The sequence below is a fragment of the Anser cygnoides genome, chromosome 1, assembly GCF_040182565.1.
Source record: "Anser cygnoides isolate HZ-2024a breed goose chromosome 1, Taihu_goose_T2T_genome, whole genome shotgun sequence".
NCBI classification, from domain to species: Eukaryota; Metazoa; Chordata; class Aves; order Anseriformes; family Anatidae; genus Anser; species Anser cygnoides.
In genome coordinates, this window is record NC_089873.1 from 99,961,583 (window position 1) to 99,986,652 (window position 25,070).

At 49.3% G+C, this 25,070-nt stretch overlaps 1 protein-coding gene across 1 annotated transcript in view; it reads right to left on the reverse strand.

Moving 5' to 3' along the window:
• The window catches only part of FSTL1 (follistatin like 1), a 42,209-nt gene extending 28,804 nt beyond the window's left edge, over positions 1-13,405 (reverse strand). Inside the window, exons 1-2 of the mRNA XM_067004127.1 lie at positions 13,268-13,405; positions 13,100-13,159 (exon numbers count right to left, since the gene is read on the reverse strand). Of these exons, the coding sequence (XP_066860228.1) occupies positions 13,100-13,159; positions 13,268-13,270 (63 nt within the window). The 5' untranslated portion in view covers positions 13,271-13,405. The remainder of the gene's footprint in view (positions 1-13,099; positions 13,160-13,267) is intronic.
• Between the last annotated feature and the right edge of the window lie 11,665 nt (positions 13,406-25,070).

Genomic DNA, 25,070 nt, shown 5'->3' on the forward strand with positions numbered 1-25,070 from the left:
GGCAAAAAGGAACAAACTTGGGACTTCTGGTACTTACTGCGTGAACACCTGCTGGCTAAACTTAAAGTCCGAGGTGCTAAAGCCAAGATAGCTGTAAATACGTTCTTCAGACAGCGCAAGATGAACACTTCCTGAGGACAGGCACGAACTGCACCAAATTATCAACTAAACATGGTCACAAGGTGGAAAGCTCTCCTTTAGGAATCTCATGTGCTGACGTGGGAGCAGGGGAACCGCTGTGCTCTGCCAGGACATCCACCTTGAAGTACTTGGGCCCAGACCTCTACCACCATTTAATAGACTTAAGAACAACTCCCTCGATCTTCAAGAACCTCAGACAGACAGATCCATCTTCATGGCCCTGGGTCTCAGCAGCCTATCCAGCACCACACAGGAAGCCTGCACTAAGCAAAACAGGAAGCAAACAAAAACCTGCAGTGAGACCCCCCCATGGCAGAGCTCTGGCCCTAACAGGATAAGCAGGATGGATGGGGGTGGGCTGGCCAGGGGGTCCCACTGGCTCAGCCCCACAGCCCTGCGCTGTCCACAAGTCCATGTGTAGCCTCACACCAGTGCCACCACTTCAGCACATCTCCCCGAGACACGGCTTTTGTGGGAGAGGACTTAAATCAGGACAGACAACAGTTTGCTGAGAAAGAGTTAATGCTCTTGTGTTTCAGTGGGAAGGAGCAGCCAGCAAAGGGGCCTCTCTCATGGGGGCTGTGGTCAGTAGCAGGGGACGGGCCAGGGCAGAGAGGGAGGCACCTCCTCTTCCTCCTCTCACGCAGCTGCCACCACATCCCAGCAGAGATGTTTCTGCTGGTGGTCTCCAAGCCCCTTGCCATGACCCTTGTGAGCTCAGCCCCGCTATGGGGCAGCAGTGGCTGGGTACGGGGGGTTGGCAGAATGCTCAGAGTAGGGCTACCAGCCTGGGAAGGAGCAGCCAGCAAAGGGGCAAAGGACCCTGCCTTACTGCTGGGCTTCGTGACCCAAGACAGTCTTCAGCCACGGCTGCAGAGGCGGTCCTGCCCTTTCCTCTCCCTGCGCTGGGTTTTCCCACATCAGCTCTCTCACGCCTGTGCAGGGACAAAGAATGCAAAGCTAAAAGATCTGCATCAACTGGAGGGTTGGTTTTTTTTTTGGGTAGGGTTCAGTTTTCAGCTGCCTAGCGGCACAGGAGCCAGAGCCAGCATAGAGGAGGAGGAGGAGGAGGAGGGAGACAGAGCTGCATGCAGAGAGCAGCATGGGAGGCACTCACCTTTTTGCACAGCACCCACTGCAAAACTGCTCCTTCAGACAGACACACGTCGCAAGAACATTTGGCTCTGAGTTTAAAAATCACAGCCCTGAGGCACACAGGAGTTGGTTGCCTTTTGCCAGACTTTGATTAAAGAACGGGCTTTGAGCTCGAGGCAGAACATAGGATGAAAACACTGCTTCGGACAAGCGAACCATCTCCTCTCACCTCTCATAAATGACCATATAGAAAAAGACTTCCAACCAGCTTGCTCACAGGAAAAGTGCCTAAGCCTTTTTTTATCTGAATGCCTGCGCTACCCAGTTAAGGCTGCCTTGCAGAAAGATGCCTTCAAGCTATGAAAGCACAAACCTTCACCCTAACCCACACAGCCTTCCTGAGGCGAGAACTGGAGAGGACCCGAGAACAATGAACGCACTGAACTTCCTACTTGCTTTCAGAGCAGACAAAAGCCCCAAACATCCATATTTAAAGACAAAGCTGGAAACGAAGCAACAAAAAAGGGTATTTTAATAGCATCTGAATCTTTATTGTGCACTTTAAGTGCAGAAGTCTCCCAAGGTCCAAGTCAAGATGCAGCCAGATCGTGCCAAGCCCTGCACAAGCACATCTCAGAGCTGAGCCCATGCCCTTGGGACAGCATGCAAGCAAGATTTGCTCTTGGAACAAATTTCCGTATTGTTATTTGGTTAGAAATTCATCTTTTGAGAAGGGTGGAGCGAATAGCAAGAAAGCTGGCTGTCTCCACCTCTAACTGCATCCAATTTGGGTCATGCTTGCCGGTAATGGCTTGCGTTTGTTGGAGCGGAGGCAGCCGGCTTTCTCTTTGTGCCCCCTCAGTTTATGTGCAAGCCTCAGTGCCTGACGCCTGCACATAAACCAAACCAAGTTACACCTATAAACAGAGCCAGCCTCCAACGTTGGGTGTGATCTCCCCAACACTATATCAGGCTGCACTGCTGGCTTTGCCTTCCTTCTTCACACAATTTGCACTGCTCGAGGCCATACGGATTCCCACCAGCAGCGCGTGGAGATGTCCTGTCACCACAAAGCAAGGAGGAAGCCCCTCACAGGCAGAGCCACCAGGCTGGGACAGGGGACCACAACGTGTGGAGGCCCAGCTAGGAAATATCCCATACACAGGGACGGCCTGAGGGGCTCATGCTGTTCAGCCTGCCTAATACAAGACTGGCCGCGATCCTTGTCACAGACCACAGTTGTACTGGTGGGGAATAGACGCAAGGTACTGAAGGCCTCTTCTGTTCCGCCATCAGGCACAAGATTCAACATCTGCAGATCAAAACCAGACAAATGCAAGCAAGAAATGAGGTGTAACAGCGCGAGGATAATTAACCGCTGCAGCAACATACCAAACACAGTGGTATTTTCCATTTGTGGTAATTACTTAATCAAGACTAGATGTTTTTTAGGACACGCTTTAGAGTCCGGAGCAAATGGAATTCATCACAAAGCTGGATATATGGTCTGTAGTAGGCAAGGGGACATAAGACATAAAGCACAACAGCTCCTTATGGCCTCATCATCTACTAATCTATAGAGAAAATTGCTCCTTTTAGTGTCAGTAGAGTTGGTAGACAGCCATATTTTTAGTGACAAGACATGCTGTTGTTTACATGAAATAGTGATAATAATACGTTGTGCTTCACCCACACCTTTAATCTGAAATCCTCAAAGCTCTTTACCGTCACTGTGTCAGTAAGCCTGACAACTCACTGGCTGACAAATTGGCATTATTATTTCCCGTTCATCCAGCCTCTTTTTTTCTCCAAGTAGCTAATCATCTGCTTACATGGGGTACAGCACTCAACCAACCTGCGATTTTGGGCACCAACTTTTCGGTCTCTTGGTGAGAAAATGTTCACAGGAGAGCCTTGCAGAAGGTTTTGGGGTGCGAAAAGGCTCAGCACACAGACCTGCTCAGCAGTGGCCTACTCCGAGCGCTCATCCCCAGTGCACACTTCACAGCACTCAAAACCTCTGTACAGCCTCCCTAGAAATATACTGATAACGATGTGCTTTTTAAGTCCAGAAGGCAGCAGTGAAAATGTTAAGAAAAGGCGAGAGAAATGTTTCCTAGTTGTTTTAACAAACATCTTCATATATGACAGACAAAAAAAAAGTAGTTTCCATTAGTTACCATGACAACCAATGGAAATCGCTAACCCATCTTCTCTCCCCAGTCAACCTTCAATAGACCTGTCAGGGGAAGCAAGCGAGTACGCCCCGTGCCACAATCTCTACTTGCCCTCGTCCTGTAGCTCACGGGGAGCTCTGTGTCACCATCGTGTCAAGTGCCCACGCGCCCCCTCTCACCACACCTCCGGGCTGCTCCCTCTGAGCGACAAATGGCAGGAGATGCTTGCTGAGAGCAAACACTCTAGGGACACGATCACCGATGCCATGCACCCCAGCTCTCCCCCTTCATGCCTTTCCTCTGCCTCCATCGAAACATCCAAGCACCTCCTCCTTCTCATCGGTGGGCTCCGTCTCAGACGTGGCCTATACGAGCACATCTTTACTGCCTGTCAATAAATTACTCCATCACACCACAACTCCAGTCCAAACGTTACCCCCACCCTCCTCACTATTTCTGTCGCTGCTAAGGATAACAACTCTTTGCAATGCCTGCTGCACCTTCCGAGCGAGAGCTTTTAAACTTCTCTTAACAAGAATGCATTCAGCTTCATAAACCTTCCTGTGAGGCACAGCGCAGTTGTTGTTCCTGTTTCACAGACGTGAACACCACAGCTCAGAGGAATTAAGTGCCTTGTCCAAAGCCTACACACAAATCATGGTGGGATGCTAAGCGCAGGAACAAACAGATTTGGTGAGAAGAGTCTGCTTGCATTCTCTTCATGCCTACAGGCAGGCTCTGAAGATGTTTGAACCGCATCTGCTCAGAGACCCCTTTAATCTGCCCCCCACCAAAACCCCACAGCTAATAAGCATAAAACTGAAAACAAAACAAAACAAAACCACCACCACCATTGTCTCTGTTTAATGCTGGTTGACTGCTGACCTTGCACCTGCAGCCAGGACAGCCTAACTCACCCCATCGTGCGGATGCACGCTGCTGCACTGCAGAGCAGCTTGGCAGTGATTCGTGAGGACATTCACACCCAGCTGTTCTCCTGTCTCCTTAGCTTTTCACGTGCATAAAGTTAGGAGTGGTTTGGGCACTGCACTGACACCATGCAGACTAGGGTTATTCGCATACCACTGCAAGACTCAACATTTGCCCAGGAAGATCAGAAACCCCAAATAATCTGCAACAACTGGAAATTTTGCTCTGCTCCCCACTGCCAGACCCGGTTTACTGGAGTTACTGGCAAGGTACTCTGTGAAAGGGCTGGCTCTGTGCGAGGGGTAACAAACCATGCCTTGTACCCCAAGATTAATAGTCCTTTGGCCCTTTTTCCTCCATGACACACTCCTGGGGGGCTGCACGCAGCTCTGAGCACCAAGGTATCAAAGAGGGAAGGATAAACCATAAAGTGCAAAGAGGAGCAACAACAAGCTGTTCTACAAGCTGTCTCCTACGGATTCCTGTCTTGAGGCTGATTGCATTTGGTGACTAAGAAAGTACAAACTGCGATCAAAGGGGAATACTCAACGAAATGCCTCTCTGGTCTGTAGTAAAAGCTGATCTCACACTGGAGCTTTTCCCTCAGGAAGGGCTGTAAAAGAGCCTTTCTACTGTACCACAGTCTTTATTTTTACAAACCTTAGAGGCACACAGTATCTTGTAGGAACCTAATACCCTTTGCTAAACATGGCTGAAACTGGCTGATGGGTTTAAAAGTTATTTGAGGAAGTTCAAAGGTACCAACAAGCAGAGATGATCACATAAAGCTCTGTTTCTTCAGGCAGCCAGGGAAAAAATGTTCTGATTTGACAGAAGGAAGGGAGCTCGAAGGAGATGAAAAGAGGTGGGCTATGCGTGGAGCTGAGGGGCCCCATAAACCTGTGATGTGTGTGCAACTGCACAGGGGAGACACCAATTATCACCAAGCACAGGCGCATAATTAGGACTGTTGGGACAGAATAACAAGATTGATGGTCCCCTTGTTCATAGGAGAAGGCCATCAAGATTAACTTACTGACTTTGAGATACTCCAGAGCATGGTATCATCTTTCACAGAACAGGAAGGGGACATCACTTAGCAGGGATGTGTAAAACTGGATTTGACAAGACACTAATGGCTACAGTTTGTACAAGCAGCTTCTAATCCCTGGGCATGCAGCAAAACCTCGTAGAAGAATTGGTCTTTTTTTTTTTAATGAGGAATGCTTTGAAGGATCCCAAAAAGAGCACCCCTGAAAGCACTACTGTGTTTGTCACTAGCCCCTCTAGCTTGGGCTGCAGGGAATAATATCTGCAAGTGTGTGTGCCAGACTTGCTCTGTAACTGTGGACTGGGCATAAATCAAGCAATTTAAAAGAAACAGAGGAAAAAAGGAAAGAAAAATGTCCTCCTTCCTCACCCTGCTCACTGCCACATCATCCTCTACCAACGGGTCTGGTCCCCGGTCCCAGGGACAGCTGACCGGATCTCCATCAGAAGCGGTGCCTCTGCCACACGTGGCTCTGCCACTGCAGGGACACTGCAGAAAGGCGGCACCGACCAAAGAAGATGAGGCCAATATCACTCACGAGGAATTCCTCGCCCAGGGGCTGGAACACCCCAGAGCTTGCATCATGCGGAGCAAACATGCTGTCCTCAGACGGGAACGCCAGGGCTTTTCTGCCAAGTTCAAGCCAATGCCTTCGACGTGAGTGCTTGGTCTCCTGCCACCTTAATCTTCCAGCCTCCTGGGCTTGAATGAGTGTGCTGCAGACCGGAGCTGGGTCACAACCTTTCTGGTTATCCCTAAGGAATTTTACTCACCCAGACAACTAAACGATCCAGACATAGTAAAAATCCCCTGAGGAAATCTCTTCCTCCTACATATAGGAAACGAGACAGTAATTCCAATCCCTCATAACTTCAGCTTCCTCAAACATAAACATGAAAAAGTGGCCAAAACACAGGAGGAGAAGAAAGTCCCAGAGCAGCAAAGAGTACATATGCAAGGAGTTACATCATGCAGAAGGAAAGCTCTTGGCTCCGGGCTACAATTACCAGCGCTGAAATGGCAGGGGCTGCTATAGCACGCAGGGGCCCCACAGGCACCGCGCTCCAGATCGATTTGTTGTCGGGAAAACAGCAACAGGCTCCACAACCAAACCCATCCCTGGAGAGTGCATGTTGCTGCTGGGGGCTAACCCTACAACTTGCCAGCACCTGCTGAACGCCCCCTCTTCCATCCGTCCCAGCAGATAGGCAGAAACCCCTTGTTCTGCCCCCGGCCCCCAACCCAAAATCCCTCGCCCTGGCAGCGAGGTGATGAGGGAGGAGCAGCCCAGGGTGGTGTTTCTGATGGCTGTGGGCTCCCGTGCTAGGACATGACTCCAGCAGGGGCTGATTCCTTTGCTGGCCCTTCCTATCACCCCACTCTTGCTTCCTTCCTTGTCTTCCAAGGTTTTAACTCCCTCTTCTCCCCTTCCCGGACTTGGAAGCCTTGAGAAGACAGTGCCAGGCTCCAGCCTCAGTCTTGTCATGGGTACCACTGCAGCAGGTCCTTCCGCTACCTCCCTATGTCTCCTCCCGGATAAAGAAGCAGTCTCTGGCTGTAGGTAACCTTTGCAGCTACCATCATTTCCTGGCAACTTTCATTGTGGGGAAAAGCTGATTAAGAAATAAGCACGGAAAGCTCCATACTCCCAAGGCCTCTTGATCCTGTCTCAGACCCTGAAGTAGGAGCAGGGGTGGGATCAGGAGGCACACGTACTACGACAACCAGCAGTGGGTGACAAAGAGCTCTCCAACCCCATCCTTCTGCTCTTCCAAGCCCATCGCTATCCTGGTTTGGAGCATAAGACATGCAAATCCTATGCGCCTACCACTGCCACCCAGCTGCTCTGCCATGCTGTTTCATTCTGTTCATCTCCATTGTTCCCTCAGTCTGGTTTGTTGCTCCTGGCATTGCAAGGCCCTCTACAGAGATACAATCAAGAGAAAAAAAAAAAGTTCACATGCTTATGGCTTCACTGCTGTTTAAAAGGGTGGCAGAATGAAACTAGGTAAGGATAAAGGAGAAGGAACAATAAAATAAGCTATCTACTGTGGGGTCCGCTACATGGTCTGACAGTATTTAGATGAAGTGCTTAGAGGTCCATCTCTGGGACAGCAGTTGACAGGCTACAGCCAAAGGAAACTCCATACAGGGAACCACCCTGCAATGGCCATACAGAGAAGGGCTCCAACAAGTCTTTCTGCTCAATCTCCTGGTTTTCCTGGCGCATTCAGTATTTTCCTCAGCAGCGCAGGAAAATGAGTACCCTCACCCCAGTGAGACAAAACACATTCCAATCTTCAAGCAGTGTTTAGTTTCTTCTGCCAAAATATTTGCTTAGCTGTCAAACAGTGGAAACGTGGGATCCACCTGCAGCTGAGCTAATAAGATATCAAATCCCTCCCCAATCATCCATCCCGAATCTCTTTTGTTCTTTCCAAGCCTGTTTATCCAAAAGGAGCCTCCAAATTTTTTCCAGGTCATGGACCCCTTGACACGCTCCACATCAGGTGCAGTGTCTCAAGAAATTCCACATGTGCAGACTGGAGCACAAGCTTGATTTCCTCCATCACCTCTCATGGGTAACCCTAGTTACCTGTCCACTACCCCGGGCAACTATGGGCCCCACGTTAAAATGAAGAGGTATGGTGTAATAATTGAGAGATTTCAGCATAGAGCAGGCAATAAAATTTCATAGGAAATTCTGGGTAGTGGTTTGCATGGCAGAGAACAGATGTAATCTCAAGTTACTGCTGGCTGGTGTCTTCAGCCCAGTACCTACTGGTGAGCAGCTCCTTTTGTTCTGAGCTGGAGCATATTTGAGAGCAAACAGTAAGAAAACGCTATGCAGTCGCTGCTCGTGTAGTATTTATCTGTGCTTTCTGAAGCCTCCAGGGCTGTTTATCTGACGCTTGTTTACTTGGTACTAGGATGCCTAGGAATTGCAATCAGAGCCCCATCGTGCAAAAGCAAATAAGCCCCTGCTCCAACCAGTTCACATCTAACAAGCTTTAAGGTCCCTTCCAACCCAAACCATGCAACGATAACCCACTAGCTGTGGCAAAGTCTGCAGCCTCAGGGAAAGCTGACGTGTATATCCCAGTGCCTGCCACCCAGAGCCAGCTCTGGAAGGAGCTTCGCAGCATTACAGCAGTCTAGTCTTCTCTTCCTCTAAGCTGGAGACAATGCCACGAGGGATAAATCTCTCCAAATTGATGCTGGTTATTCACAGTGTAGCTCAGACACCCCAGTGCAGCAGAAGCCGACACCTCTGTGAAGGTAGATGCAAGGCAGCTAAACACAGCATTTCTGGGAACCAACCTCAGGATATGTGGTAAAAGCAGCATGGTAATAGGAGTCTCGTGAGCCTGGAAAGACACACCTGGCTGAGATTTGTGACAAACTCTCTTCTGTCCAAAGAAAAACATTCCCCAGCTCGGGTAACACCACACAAGAGAGATCAAAGGAGCCCCAGTGCCTCCTGATGGGTAAGCAGCTGTATCAATAACAGCAGCTGGAAAACACAACAGGCATGAGAAGCCTTTCAGCCAGTCCCTTCCTCCTCAGCAGCCCCCAGCAGCAGCCCCCTGTTAATTACCCGCAAGGAATTTGCACCCTGGCAGATAGTCATTCACTCAGCTACGGTGAATTTGCACAAAGCAGCTCCGACCTGACGGCAAATCGCAGCTCCATCTGAAGAGCAGCGTTAGGGTGTCACACGGACCTGAGCACCACACAACACGGCTTCTGTTTCAGAGCTTGCACCACGCATATTGCTGCTCAGAGGTTGTGGTCACTGCAGAAAGGAGCACTTGCACATGGGGTGTTTGGCCAGTGACTTCAGCATGGCACAAGGTGCCCCAGAAGGAACTGCCTGGCTCGCCTGCCTGCCCCTGAGCCCTTTGACTGTCCACAGTCCTAAGGCACAGCATGCACATTAAAAAAACAGGATTTGCACAGGGCAGAATCACTTTGCCCTACCTCCCCATTTAAAACGCACTTATTGCCTCGAGGTGCAGCACCAGCAGGGCTTGGTCTGGAGCTCGAGGGTGGAATTCCAAGGAGGAAGATGTCTATCACTCCAAAATCAGCTCATGGAAAAAAAAATAAATGCAATTCTTTCCTCCCACTGAAGATGAGCCTGCGAAACACGACATGGGAAGCTGTATTTTTATTACATTAGCGGGTTACATGTAACTGCTGGGTTTTAATGCACTGTGCAGATTAGAAACAGCCTGCATTACCCATATGACAGGCACCACAGCATCCTTCCCTTCCACTGCCGCGGACCAAATATCAATGCCAGGAGGACAGAAATAAGCACCAAGACTACCACTAAATTTCAAAGCCAAATAGATACTTCTTAAAACAATGGCTAGAGGTCCAAATTATGGCCTTGTCCTAGAGCTTCGGGAGCTCAACTGCAATTTATTAAGTTTAATTTATCAAGACGGCAGGTTTTAGTCTTCATCATTGCAAAAACGTGGGAAAAGTTTAACCAAAGGAGGCTTACTCTTGCGAACAGCCCAACAGGAGGAAGTAAGTGAGGCTTTATGAAGACCAGTTGAACTCTCAGCTTCCTCTGCCCCGGGGCACAAGAGCACTCTGCTGGCAGAAGGGGCACACTTCTGGCTCTGAAGGGGTGGAGTGTTGTCACCTTTATGTGCAGAAGCAGTCGAGTTGGATGGAGAGGAAGCACTCAGGTGAGTTTAGCAAACAGAACTTGGCCGAAACCTTTGTTTTTTTCTCCCTCCGACACCCCCTTGCGGCTTTTCACGTGGAAAAATTATACAACGGGAAAAGGAGGTGGGTGAAAAAAACTAATCCCAGGGCTACAACAGATGTACACACTGCAAACACTGTGCTATTAGAAAAGGTTATAAATCTGCTCCCAGATGCTTGTCATCACTGCGCTGCTTGGGGGTTATAACCCCCTCAGATCTGTCAGTAGATCTCCTCACAAGAGGAGATCCTCTAGCCCGCCTCCCTTCTAGCCAAAATGAGCTAACTCAGCTTAAACTGTTTACACAACACTTTCCAAAGGCAGGCTTGTTTGGCCAGAAATGGGTTAAGGATAGATAAAGGAAACAGCTACAGGTCTCAGGGATCAATCTGAATGGACAGCAAAGTGGCAAGGTCATCCATCCACAGCCTGCACCAATATGCTCCTGCTGGCATAAAGCTTTGTTAACATTTAAAATCCACAACGAAAAGTAACTTTCCTGCAGATTTGGGATCTGGCTTAAGGCACAGTGAAAAAAGTAAAACCCTCACTGTTATTTTGAAGCAAGTATCCAGATGGGACATGTCAAGACACTGGTGTAAGCATGGTGGTACCACCAGTAGAAGTGCTCCTGGACCTCATGGATGCAGTCAAACAGTGACTGGACTCCTTTCCAGTGCTAACTAGGCAACTGCTCCAGCAGGAAATGAACGACTGATCAAGTTACGGGCCTGCCGTTTAACTTCTAATACGTTCATCAGACTTTTTGAGCCTCGCCCTTTTCCTCTGTCATGATGGATGCTTCCCCAAACCCCCCCACATCTGCTCAGGAAAGCCCGAGCCGAGAACACAAGCAGATTCACCTCCTTAGCATCCCTGCTAACACCAGCAAACGGCCTCCTCCTTGCAAGTCTGACCCAGGAAAAGAGAGACAAAAAGTGCTGTCTGAAGCTGGTGGCTGGCCTCCATCCGAGGAGTACAGTTCACCGTCTATTGCTCTTGTGACTATTACTGAACCGGGCCAAGAAAAGCTCCCAAGTTTTGGCACGTCTCAGATTTTCCAGTCTGCACAAAATCATGCCAGGAACATTTACTGAAGCAATTTCTTTCTTTCTTTAAAGACTCTAATTATGTACCTAACAATATTGTAGCAATGAGTGTTCTGCAAAAACCCAGTACCGCTCAGATACAGTTTTGCCTACAAATGGATTAGAAGCTTAAGGCTCAGCCTTAATATTCCGAACATACTGAAAGGCACTAACTGCAGACTGCAGCGGAAACAGAAGAAACTGAGAGTCATCACTTCCAAAATCTAGAGAGGGAAAACCACACGGGAAAATGCCACACTAATCTTACTAAATGCCAGAGATGCCGGGCAGTGGCAGTGAAGAACATATAGAAGGGAGTGACCACCTGATGCTCACCACTCAGCAGCAAGGAATCAGACTCAACCCCAACAGAAAAGTTGTTTGAGGTGTCAATTTTCCCTGAAACTGGAACCAACCACAGGTGTCACTCCCAAGTTTTGCTGAACTTGGGCTGGAATTGAACCAAAACATTCGCTGGTTTGACACCCGGACCATTCCCTCTGAAAAATCATTCAGAGCCAAATCATTCATTTATCCACTCGAGCGTGAACTGGCTTTTAAGAGCAAGTTTTGAGCATAATGGCTGCACATTTTTCTTACTTTCAGTTTGTAGATGAGGACACTGAGGCACAGAAATGTTAGAGTGCTTGTACCTGGGCAGCCATCCAGGGTCTCCTAATTAGAGTACACTAGGTGAAACGCAGGAGTCGACACAATGTTAGTGGCGCCAGTAAAATCAGAAATCAAAGGCCAAACACATCTTTGATGTGTTTCTGCTGGTTACTGGCTCCACGATGCTTTACTCAGACCGCTGCCCCTATTATTTAGCTGTTATTACCATTCATCTTATGGATGCGCTGCCGAGCACTTCCTTCTGACAGAGGTTTTTCTGCGCGTTGACCAGAAATGGTTAAAGTTTATTTATGATTCCTAAGAAAAACGGATAAAACTGTTCTGCCTTTTTCAGGACGGCGTTGGAGGGGGATGCACGGAAATGCTGACTACATAAGTATGTCATGCCTCGAGAAGAAAGTCTATTACAATATTATCATGTATATGCAGCTGTGGAACGCTAGCCCACGCGGCTGCTCAGTCCCGCTCCCCTCGGTTTTCTCGATAGCTGCCACCAGAGCTACTTGGACAGGGTCCGCTCGCGGCCGCCCTGCCTCACCTCGTGTGCTACAGCTTTGGCATTGTTCATCTCGCCGGCGAGAGGCCGGCGTTTGCGGGGACTTCGCCGAAAAGAGACGGGGACAGAGGAAGAGCGGCTTTCCTCTGCGAACCCCATCTTTGCCACAACCCAGAGAGCCGCGGCGGGAAGGCGGAGGAAGGGGAAAACTCTCTGTAGGGAATCAGAAGTGTTTATACATTTTTGCGCAGAGCCAAACTGTGATGCTCTAGGGTGGGGCTGGCCATCTGGGAGAAATATGTGGGGAGAAAAAATGCGCGCGGGAAGACGACCCACCCCGTCCCCCAGCCGGGACCGCTTCCCTGCGGAAAGCGCGCTCGGCCGCCCTCCCCAGCCCAGCTTGAGTTCATTTGCTTCAAATCACTTCCACATTTCCCTGCCACAATTATCAAATATTTTGTCCCTGACCTCACTTTTACGGAGGCTGCAGCGCCGGGGGGGGGGGGGGGGTCGGGCACCGCTTAAACCCGGCCCCCGGGGGTCTGCGAGTTTGTGGGGCTAACGGTGCGGAAAAGGAGGTCAGGGCAGGAAACGGGGGGGTAAAAAAATAAAATAAAAAAGGAAAGAAAAGGAGAGAAGAGATGAAGGGGGTGGAGAGGGGCAGGGGGTGCCAAGCCGAGCCCAGCCCGGCCGCGGGGGTCCCGGGCCCCCCCCCCCCCCAGTGCTGTAAGCGCCCCCCGCAGCCCCCCGCAGCCCCCCGCCTACCTCCGCTCGCAGCCGGGCGGCGGCCAGCAGGGCACAGAGCAGCGGCAGAGTTTTCCAGACCTGCAAGAGAAGGCAGCGGGGAAAGGGGGGAGCCGGTGAGAGCCGGTCGGGGGCCGGGGCGGGGGGGGGGGAGGCGGCCGCCGCCAAACTTCCACCGGCCCCGCTCACCATGCTGCGGGCGGCACAGGACGGGTCGCGGCGGCGCCTTCCCCGGCTCGGCTCGGCTCGGAAGGGAAGGGGAAGGGAAGGGGAGGGCTCCCCTCACCCCGACCCGCCAGCCCGCGGCTCCACCCCCGGCCCGACCCCCGCCGCCTTCCCCCCGCCCCGGGCCCGGCTCCTCCCCGGCCCGCCCGGCCTCGCAGCCGGGCCCCCGCCGCCCCCTTCCCTGCCCCGGGCCCCTGAGGGGGTTTTGGGGTGCCCTGGGGGGGGGGCGAGCTGCTCGACGACCCCCTCCTCGGGCAGGGCACGGGGCACGGGCATGGCCCCTCTTCGGGGACCCGAGAGGGTCCGTGTGTGGGGACCCCGCTGGCACCACGGGAAAGCGGGGCGCAGCGGGGTTTTTCCACAAGAACCTGTGGAAATGGGGCTTCGTGCCAAAGCGGGGCGCGGGCTGCAGCCCGATGGATGGACCAAAGTGCTGGCCACGGACGGAGGGGCGGTACATGGGGTGAAGGGAGGTGGAAATGCCTCAGCACGAACCCCTGGCCTTGTGGTGTTAGCTGGGTAAAGTTAGCTGGGTTAACTGGGTTAACTGGGTTAACCAGTTAGCTGCGTGTCTGCTGGGACCGCGGGATGGTGAATCCCACCTGAAGTGGCTGGTGGTGGTGGTTTGCGTGTAACTAACCGCGATCCTCTTGTTTCATCTCTTCAGGTCTGAATTTCTGAGGCCACTGGTAGTGCCGGGGCTGGAAGGCAGGACCTCGCAAGGCAGAGACTGTCCCGGGTGTGCTCTGTGACCGTGCCTAAAATACAGAAATCTCCTCTCTTACAGCGAGTGACACCAGCTGTCAAGAGCTTTTCCTTGAGTTTTGAGGTTGTTTGTAACCAAAAGTGACGCTGCTGGCTTTAGAAATCCCATCTTGCTCTGTAACCAAGTGCTTGCCCACAAGCCGTCCACTCGCCCTGCTTTCTGCTGTGCCCTGAACACAGGCAGGCGCTGTGGGAGATGCTGGCGTGTTCCCTCGTCCTTCACTGGGACCAAGCATCCTGCTGGAAGGGGCAAACTCTAGAAAAGAGTTATCCTGGATCAGGTCAGAGCTGTGCACTTTCACTGTGCTCGCTCTGGCTCTGCTGCTTTGCTCTGTTTTCTTTTTAGGACTACTGCTACTAATTCTGCTTTTAAAAGCACCCTCCCCAGCAAGTTCTGCTTCTGTCTGAGCGTGGTTCTGGCCTATAAATCTAGCCTGAAGAGATGTCTAATTATTTCACTGCTGATGCTGAGCAGCGTGGTTCTCATTGTCCTGTATTTTTCCTTTTTTAAACTCACCTTCACAACATGCATCTTTGTTTTGGAGTGAATTGATTGCCTTGACCCAGCTCTGGCAGAGTTATGGCTAACTCAGCCAGCCTCTAGTTTGCAGAAGCATCTTAAAATCAGGCTCATCCTGAGCCACCCTGATACAACCACCACAATAAGCAAAAACAAGTGGCAAATGATAAATATATTTTAAAAGATTAATTGATTTCTGGCCTCTTGATGCCTGATCTGCTCAAGCAGTGCTATGCAAGGAGGCTATCTGTTTCCAGAGGTACAAATGACTCTACCATGCTTGGGAACACTCTGCCAGAAGGCATCTCCTAGCTCCTGTGCTCTCTCCCTGCTAACATGGGCAGTCACCTCATGTAAGCGTGATTAGCCATTGTGCTGGATTATATAGGTCACCGTGAGCATTTTTTTTCCCCCTGTGTAATCCAAGAACTGAATATGAAGCACAAGTTAAAGGATTAATCCTCCATTACATGTTGGCATTTGGTCTATAAAAGCATATTTCTTCAAGTTAGTCCTTATACATGGAGATGGGTAAGGGTGACAATCAAAAAGCATCTCTTAGACTAGAACGAGAGAATGTTACCATAGGAGCATGAGGGAAGAGAGACATTTCTACAGCTACCTGCTTAGATCAGATAGAAGTTGTGTGTAAAGACGAGGCCTGGGTAATCCCGGCAGACAGTGAGAGACCAGTCCTTAGCTCTTCATGGAAAGGTGACAAGAGTGACAGAGTCACAGGGATTTGTGGGGGTACGGATGTGAAAACTGCAACCAGCTATGGCTTTCCAGCTACAAAAGTACCTTTCTGCAGGTAGAGCAGCAGGTCTATCGCATTGGGAAGCTTATCAAGTTAGCAGAAGGGCATGTTTTCTCTCCCATCACAGGCAGCACAAAATGATCTCGGCATGGACACTGGAGTCTTAACGCTCTATACAAAGGCACACCTTTTACAACTGAATACAGAGGATCTGATGAAATGTTAACTTTTATATCAAACTTGCTTTCACTATTTGAAAATGTAAACTGCAAAGGAGCAGTGTGCATCAGCTAAGCAAATAAGAAATAAATCTATCAGGAATCTTCGCTCTTTCCTGATGGACCCATAACAAGGAGTTTGAATCAGAAGCACTAGAGTAAGGGGACAGCAAAAGCACTAGCAGTTCTGGTTTCAAGCTGTTTTCACATATTGGAGATGGTGTTTCATCATCGCTGGCTACACAACTGAAGTTGTATCATGAAACACTTTCAGTTAAAAGCTTCATTATAAGGGTGAAGGATGCTTGCCTGAAACTTTGAAGGTTGCAATGCTCTGATAGGCCAAAAAATTGGGAACTGTTACTCTGCGGGAAAGATATTATTCTACTACATACATTAATATTTCATTCCTGATGACACTTAACTTTCCAGGCACCACCACTTCCATACCAAGCATTTTGTTATACATACAGGATTGAAAACTTTGAGATACACACACGTATGCCCAAGTGGCCATGCAACTAAAATTCTGTAACAAGCTGTTGCCTGAGAAGCAGAGCAAATGAATCCTGGACTCATACAAGTGTATGTCTCATGGGTGGATGTATTCTCCTGTTTTTAATAAAGTGCACGCTCCAACTGAAGCTTTCTCTGTTCTTGGGGCACTGTAAATATCGCTCCTCTGGACTCTCTCGTGTCTCATAAGGGTTACTGAAAAGCTGCAGCCTCTCCCTTATTACAGCATGTGCACATATATACACCCAACGTGACTGTATAAGCCTCATTTCCTAGGGAAACCAGGCTAAACGCGTGCCAGTAAATTACTTCTTAAGTCCTCACCCAGCCCTTGTGTCTATACTATGATATCACCCTCTCCTCATTACCTCACTGCTATCCACCACCCACATCATTCCCGTCTCCTCCTTTCTGCCCTGCCACACGAAGCACACGGACATTAACAGTGACGCTAAGGGACTGGTGACACTGTGCTCGAGTCAATGACTGCCCTGCCTGAGTTGTGTTTCAGATGGCAATTGGAGAAACCAGCATTGTTTGCTAACTGGGCTTAGTGACAGAGCAATAATCTGTCCTGCTGAGGAGCAAGAAATTTGCAGCAGCATTATTTGATGGAATCAGGGAGCAGGATGCTATTTTTGAATAGCTGATGCTTAAGGTTGTAGTGGAGAAGTCTCAGCTGGTGTGGGACTGGAGGCACCCGAGTTATCTTGACCTCTGTGAGTGACTCAGACATGTAGCTCTGCAACAGAGCCTGAGGAAGGGCCAAAAGACATGGGGGCTTTCCCAGGCAAACATCAGAAACAGGCCGGGACCATGAGAGGTGAGGAGGGGAAAGCCCAGAGGAGAGCTGTGACTATCTGCGGTGCCAGCATCAGACCTGGATGGTGCTAGGATGGCCATGAGGCTAGCGCAGGAGTCCCCAGGGCTCGACCATGCTGACACCTCTCCATCTCGGGCGAGAGCTCAGGCCTGCAGCAGATGATGATCTCCAGATGTCCCCTGGTGTGACAGTGCTGACCTCAGGCCGTCCCCCAGAGCACGCCCTGTCCTGACTCCCCCGAGGAGGCTTACCAGGACTGCAGCATTTCTACTTGTCATGATTGCTGAAAGCTCTATTTCAGTGCAGACCTGACGTAGTTAAGTGCTGGAGTTTTCTCGTCTCCCCCTCAGCAGATGGTCTTCATTTTGCAGGTTTTACCGGGGACATTGCAAACCAAGGGGTGCCCAAGTCTGGCACTAGCAGTCCAATGCTAGTTCTTTAATGGTTCTTTAATGCATTTGATGGGCTTTTAGATATTCCCTTAGCTAGAGCAGTAAAACGCCTAAATACCTTTGACAACCTGGCCCTTAAACTTTACCCTTTGTATGCCTTATTCAAGGGAAGATTTTTAGGTTTTCTTACCTAAAGGAGGCTCCCAAGGGGTCATTTTCTCACATCCTTTATCCAGGCCTTAGTACTAAGACAAATCATGGTGCAAGAAAGGAGAATCTGTCTCAAAACCTCTGTGTGGAAACTGTCCCTCTGTCCTGAATAGCCTAACAGACCTCTGTCTCAGTGTGCTCCTTATTCCAGGTCTGGCCAGCTGCCGCCAGACCATGAGGTAGGACGAGTAAATGAAATGCTCTCTCTTTGGACTCTGATATTGCTGAAGTAAATTGCAGAAACCTCTGGACCTACTGGAACTGGGGGAATGGACTTACTGGCAAGCATTTCAGCTGTGATCTGTGACTCTCAAAGGACAACACAGGCTCCTCAGGGGGTATCAGGTTGGTCACCCTGGTTGGTTAGGAAACCTGACAAGGACAAACACAAAGTCTTGCACCTGGGAAGGAAGAACCCCTGCAATAACACAGGGTGGGGAAGTGCTGGCAGTGTGGGAGGAAGCTTTGCTCAAAAGGACTTGGAGGCCTTGGTAGGAAGGAAGGTGAACATGAGCCAGCAGTGTGCCCTGGCAGCAAAGAAGGCCAGCAACATCCTGGGCTGCATTAACAGGTTCGCAGTAGGCTGAGGAAAGTGTTTATCCCCCTCTATTCAGCACCCATTAAGCTGTGTCCAGTTTTGGGCCCCAGTGAAGCAAAGATGTTGGTGAAGTGCAGCAATTTCAGCTGGATAAAGCCCAGAGGAACTTTGACCTCATAGCTGACCTGTTTGGAGCAGGAGAATGGAACAGAGACCTCCTGCTCTCCCTTCCAACCTGAATTATTCAAGGAACTTTCACAGTCCTGTAAGCTTGCAACGCACTTCACACTGAAACTACTCTCACAAGAGAAGTCCAACCATTCCAGAAGCAGACTGCTACCATCCCCTGAAAGTGCCTCCTAGGGTGCTGCTAGGCCATGGCCAAAGAGCTCAGAGCAGACACATCCATTAGCTGTGCTCTGGCGTTACGGTCCTGTCCAAGTTATTGTGATTCCTTACCCACAACAAGCATAGCTCATACACTTGAATAGCTGGCTTCAAACAGGGCTCCCAAGCAATGCCGTGGCCCCTGATGGGACCTACAGGGCTGTCTTCCACCCTCATATGGAATAAAGGCTAACCCAGCTGCCAGCTCTATGCCTGCACTGTTGTGTAGGTGCTAGCTGGTCACAGAGATTGACTCATAGACACCGGCCCAGTACATCTGTGCTGCTGCAGAGGAGATGTGGCTTATTTGCTTAGACAAGCAAGGACCTTATTCCGTCCAAACAGGGCAGAATTTGCCAGGCATCTGTACCCACAGTTATTTTGTGGGCTAGCCTATGTGCTACTGCAACAGCTCACTGGATTGGAGTCTGACCCCTGCAAGCCTCTCAGAAGGAGGCTTTCCAATGCAATGGACAGTGGCTGGCAAAATAGGACTTGGGACTGGCCTCAGAGATGAGTTGTCCATTGTACAGGCAGCTGGATGGGCCGCACAATTCATAAGTTGGATTTTCTAGTGTGTAAGACTGCATCACAAACCGGCATGCAGGTACATAGTGCCATGGAAATACACTTGAAGGTGGAGCCTAGACTCGCCTCCACACCTACTAATGTTGCATGCACTCCACAGCACATGCTGTTAAATATGGCTTTATTCTCCTCCACAACCGAGGAAACAGTCATCACATCTTTCCCATTATCTACCTCATTTTGCAGACATGTTCACTGAGAAGTTGCTAAGGTCACTTCTGGCAGAGCATTCGGTCAAGCCCAGGACATCTCTGTGGCAGCATGAAATTTCAGCTACTTTGTTTTTCCACATCATTGAACTACGATGAGGTACTTGGCTTTGCCATTTTCCAAGGAATAACCCCAGGCACCCCATCTCAAACAAGCTATTGCCATGGAGCAAGCAGTTGTCTACCACCGGCAAATCCTGATTCACACAGTTAAGAACACTTTCACCATTAGCCGAAACAGTAGGGTGTTTGTGCTCATGAATGTAGCAGGAAATCAACCCAGAATATCTTGAGCTCAGGCGCAGACCATTACAATCTGTCAATGCAACATGCAACAAAACCCAAGTGTTCTACATGCCACTCACTTGTCTCACCTCTCAATCGCTGCTGCCGCACAGGGGCAAGCTTAGTATTTGCCTGAAATGCCCTGCAGAATTCCTCAGAGGGGTGCTAACACCTGCCATCCTGCTATAAAGAAGCAGGCTGTCTCTCTTCACCAACCAAATGTCATCACTCGGTGCTTGGCTGTGGACTCACAGCTCTTGACTACCAAGTCAGAGCCAAGTGCCAGCAGAGCCATAGGGCATCTCTGGGGGACATGTCGATTAGCCCCCTTCCCACACTCTCTCATCCATGCCTTTCTTCCCACCCTGCAGCATTTAAAACCCACTCCAGCACTGCCTGCAGCCAAACCTGAAGAGTTGTTCCAGCACTGGGCAGAGGAGGTGCTGTAGAAGAGCCACTGGAGGATGCTGCCTCATGCATCTGCTGGTGAGGGCAGATTGCTCAGGGGAAATCAACATCTCCAAAACAAAGATGCTGGTGATGAAGGTCTGCCAGCTGCCCCACAGCTGAGGCAACAGGGCTGGGTTGCATCTGGGTTAATGTGAGCAGCACAGGACATGCTTGGGTATGTGGAGCCAGGCCTTTTTGGGGAAGGGAGTGCATGGAAATGAAGTTAATGAGCCCAGTGAGATCTGGGATGATTTTGCGTGGAGGCATTTGTGTGCCTCAGCACCATGCCATCCAGCTATGATGGATGGGAGCTCAGAGACCTCGGGGGTGATCCTGTGCAGAACAGCTCTAGCTGGGGATGTCTCCTGACCTGCACACAGCTATGTGATGATGAAAACTGAATGTACCTCCAGATACCCCCAACCCATTCAAACGATTGCCTCAGCAGATCCTGGCTTTCAGCACTATTACAGGACTGCCAGAGAGCATCTCAAACTCACTCCCTGTACGGACTACTCCTTACGCTGACATTCTGACTATATGAAAACCTCTCACAGACTGCTTGTGGATCAGGCCTATGGCTCAGAGGACAGATGTTGCTGGGTTCTCCCACCCACACTCTGAGTACCTTTGCTAGCTATTTCTCATCCTCCAAGAACAGGCAACCTGCTAGCAAAGAACATGCTCAAATACACTTAGCTATTTGTCCCAGTCCTCAACAGACCTGGGATGCTTGCTAGAAGGCATTTAGGAGTTTTTCTGCCTGAAATGTATTGGAGTTGTGTGAGTTGTGCCTGGGTTAGTTGGGGCTGGGTGTGGAACAGCAGCTCCGTGAGTCACCAGGCATCTCTGAGACCAGGAGGAGAGGTCCACACAACCTTACTTAACTACAGCCTGCTGCAGTATTCAGTACACAAATTTGGGGTGGCTGTTCTGTGGTTCATGAGAAAGCTTGAGAGTTGGCAAGCTAAGTCTGAGCAAGTGACCTAGGACACAAACTTTAGCTCAGGGACACTATAAACTGAGAAACTGCTCTGTTAAGCAAGAAAAATGTACAATGTGTTAGTAAACACAGCTCACCCTAGAGACTACCTCTTTGTCATGGCTTAGCAATGCTATGAAATCATATGTTCCCCTCCCAGCACTGGGCTCAGCAGTGGAAACCAAGGGGTTTTGGTTTTCCCCCACACAGAGGTATGATGCCTGTCTCCAGCCCAAGCTCCCAATCCCCAGAAGATGCTAAACACCCTCAGCTGCACCAGGTGCTGAGCACCTGCAAATCAGTCTGTTGAATTATGTTCTAAGTATGGAGAAAGTGCCTGACTTCAGGCATACATATCTGAACACGCTGGCCTTTAATTGCTGCAGCCAAGCTGCCCCTGTGGGTCAGGATTTATGCCAGACCCTTTACGTGCAAGAACAGGATAAATAGCTGTACACAAAGCTGTAAACAAAGCCCATCCAAAAAAAAAGGTCATTGCTTTCAACTTGTGTGAGAAAAAGCTCTGGGACTGGAAACATGACTGACAGGAGACAAAATGGATAAGAAGTTGTTATTGCAAGCTGGACAAGTTGTCTGAGGGGAGTAGAAACTGAAAGAGAGGGGGGTGGAGCTCTCCCTTCTCTGGGCCACTGCAGTGCTGCAGAGGGACCAGTGAGCTGTGTTTGATGACGAGGCAAAGGAGATGACAGATCCCTTTCTGGCAGCACAACAGGCTGGAAGAGATGAGCAAGCAAGCCATGAGCAAAAGGAAAGGATGGAAGCACCATCAGAGGGTTTGGAAAGGAGGACAAGCAGGTTTCAGCTGAATGGCACCACTTTGGAGGGGCCTGCCTGTCACTGGAAGGGAGAGAGCAGATTCACAGCGGAAGTGTGGCGTCTCCTTTTCAAATCCCAGCTGGACAACGAGTTCATTGACTTTAACACTAGAGCAATCCCATGTTTAGAAGTGAAGTCTGTTCACTGGATCTGAACCTTTGACTCTGTTTAAATATCTATGTCCATGAGTTTCCATAGGAAGACGTGCAGCTTTTTAGCAATAGCTCTAGTAGGGCCCAGAAATGTTGAATAAAATCTCTTCACTGGACCCGGACATGCAGTATCTTTCATGAACTAGCACATATCTCCATTCAGCAACTGCTCAAGACAAAAAACCTGATCTGACAGGTGTTGGTACCTGTCGGTACCTCTCCTGGTTCCCAGTTACCTCAACAGGTAAGTGATATGGGCAGAGCTGGACGGATCAAGGCTTTGTAACTCCGTCCCCAAGCAAAGCTGTACACAAGATCTCTCTGTAAGCTCTGGGGCCAGGGTGAGGCCTCTCACACTATCCCACTCCTCAGGAAATCCAAACCTGGCAATGGCATGGCTGAGTTAGTGTCGAGCCTGGAAATGACAAATTAACATAAGCTGTGAATTTACATACTTTTCAGCCATTTATGGCCTTGTCTGAGCCTAAATAAAAGCCCTGGTCCCTGGAAAATTGGGCCTGTTTGTCAGCGAGACATTCCAGAGAAAACATCACGTGCTCATTTCATGAAGTGAAATAAGATCTTTGTTCTGCATGCTTTTTTTCCCCCCTTTTTCTGAATGAGGCAGTTTTGTCCAGGGATTACAAGCCAATGTTCCAATCCTTCACAGACGTTTCCCATTATCAGAGCTGCCTCTTGTCCTCCAAATCATTTTCCACAAGACTCCTGTAACTTAGGCTGGGAAATGAAGCCAAGAGCTCTGAAGAAAGGACCCTATTCCAGACTGCTGAAAACACTGAAAAATGCTGCAGGGTGTTGCTGGGACCACCCAGACTGAAGCATCCTCAGCAGGGTAGCAGCTGAAAAAGATGCTAGTGGTGGGAGGAGGCTCACTGTACACTGCACAGCCACTTAAACAGCTGGGTAAATTAACTTTGATGAGGTATAATCACACTGTGTGGAACTACTTAGAGACTGGTGGTAGACAACTGTGGCTGATGATTAACTCTGCACAAAGGGGCCTTGTGTCGCATCCCTGAGGCCTACTCATACTTTGTGAGACCCCTGTATCTGGGGTCCACATTGCCCCTACTGTGAAAAGCTGCTGAGGGGGGTTGGAGGAAAGGAAGGAAGATTCATGTGAGGAAGATTCATGTGAGGCTTTCTGTTTGGGTTCCTCTTTCCCCCCTCAAAGCATCGTCCTCTGCTGAGGGGAGATACATGTACGGACCTTGGAGCTGGGCCACCCGCTTACTGCACAGACCCAGGCAAATCCCTTCCAGCAAACAGAAACCGGCTACTGAAATAGCATCAGGCTCTGTGCTACGGATCCTCCTTCTGTTGAAATCAGCTGCAGAGGGGGCCGCTAAGCTGGGTGGGCCCCGACAGCCTCCTTGGTGCTGCTGTGTTCGCACGATCCCTCTCTCTGCATACCCCAGACCTGTCTGCTTTCTGAAAAGTTACAGAGAAATGCGGTAATTAATCAGAGGTTAGTTAATTAGTCAGAGGTGTGGCACCTTAAACTGATTTTCCAATCTCAATGCAGACCCTGGTGCATATGCTCTTCTTTCAAACCAGATGTTGTTTCTACCTAGCCTATAATGATGGGGACTTGCTCATGTCCCATGGGGATTCTGGGAGACACTTTCTCTCAGTTATCTGAACAGGGTAACTGCCTTATTTCATGTTTGCAAGGAAGTTAAGGAGAAACTAGATGAGAAGACATTTAAAAAAAAAAAAAAGGCTAAAACTAGCCAGAAATGAAGTTTAGGTTCCTGGCAGCATATTCTTGGGGCTCCTTTCAGACAGCTCAACTGTAGGAATACACTACAGCAGAGATATAAAACAAATACTGACATGCATATCTTATATTGCTGCAGGAAGATTTGTCAGAACTCCCCTCTCAGCACTCTAACAAGGAAGGAATGGGGCTCTGCTGCTCCATGAGCAATGGCTGCCCTGGGACAAGGGAGGTCTAGGCAGAGGTGTGCTGTTCCCAATGCTATATAGTGCATTTTATCAGGGTGTTCTGGGAAGCAAAAGGTATAGCAATGCCTGGTTTACAGGATCAGAGCTCATGACCCTTGCCTTCTGAAGCTGACCTCATTTCAACTGGCTTGCTCAGTCTGGCTTATTCTCACTCACAAGCCCCATGATTTCAGCAGAAGTGTTAGAGAATTCCTGGTCTTGCCCTTTTCACCCAGTAAGCCTGAGGAAGATCCAGCAACACATCTCACCAATTCCAAATTAATTCTTTAAACAACTCATTAGACGGTGAAAGATGGACAGCAAGTACTTTGACAGCTGTTTGCAGAATTGAACTATCAAAGTGAAGGGGATGAGATCTGAGCATATCTGATCTATGTCCCCAGACAGGGGGGTCCTTCAACATCTCTAGGGATCTCTCTACGCAGCAGACTGCTGATCTGAAATAGAGCTGTTGACCAATATGAGAAATTTCCTGGGATTGGATAGATCTTGGGTGTAGGTAGCCTGAATCACTGTCTGAGACTCTGGCACTACAGTCTTCTCAGTATTGTGAATTAGCTAGAATTTAAGCTATGGCTCCAAATTAGGAGTTATGGTGATCATTCATTGTGTTCTGGCCTTAGGAGTGTAAACTCTCTACAGCTCTAAAAATAACCTAAAACGCTGACTGAAAATACATAAATAACTACATTGATTCTTTCCTACAAGTTCCTCCACTTGCGCTTCTCCCATCATTGGGAATAAACATGCATTCAGCCGCACAGAGCCACCTCCTCCTCCTGTTCTCCTGCTCTGATCAGGCATAAGGTTATTTAAAGACCTCTTTATTTTTGTGTGCAGATTCAGAAACAGAAGGAAAAGCTGGCAAATTTAGCTAAGAATAACGGTGTACTGCTTTACCTAATTGATTCACTCTCCCCTTTGGGGGTTATATCTTGTTCTGCCTTTTCTTGCAAATATTATACTGCAATGGTAAACAAAATTAAAAACAACTTAGTTACGTTGTTCAGTCAGAGCAAAGATCAGGCATTTTCCCCAAAGCAATGGTGATTTTTCTGTGGCTGCCAAGATATGCTGCCAGAGTGAAATCTGTTCTGAACAGATGAGACACTCTGGTAAGAAGGCAATAGATCAGCTGTCAGCTCACAC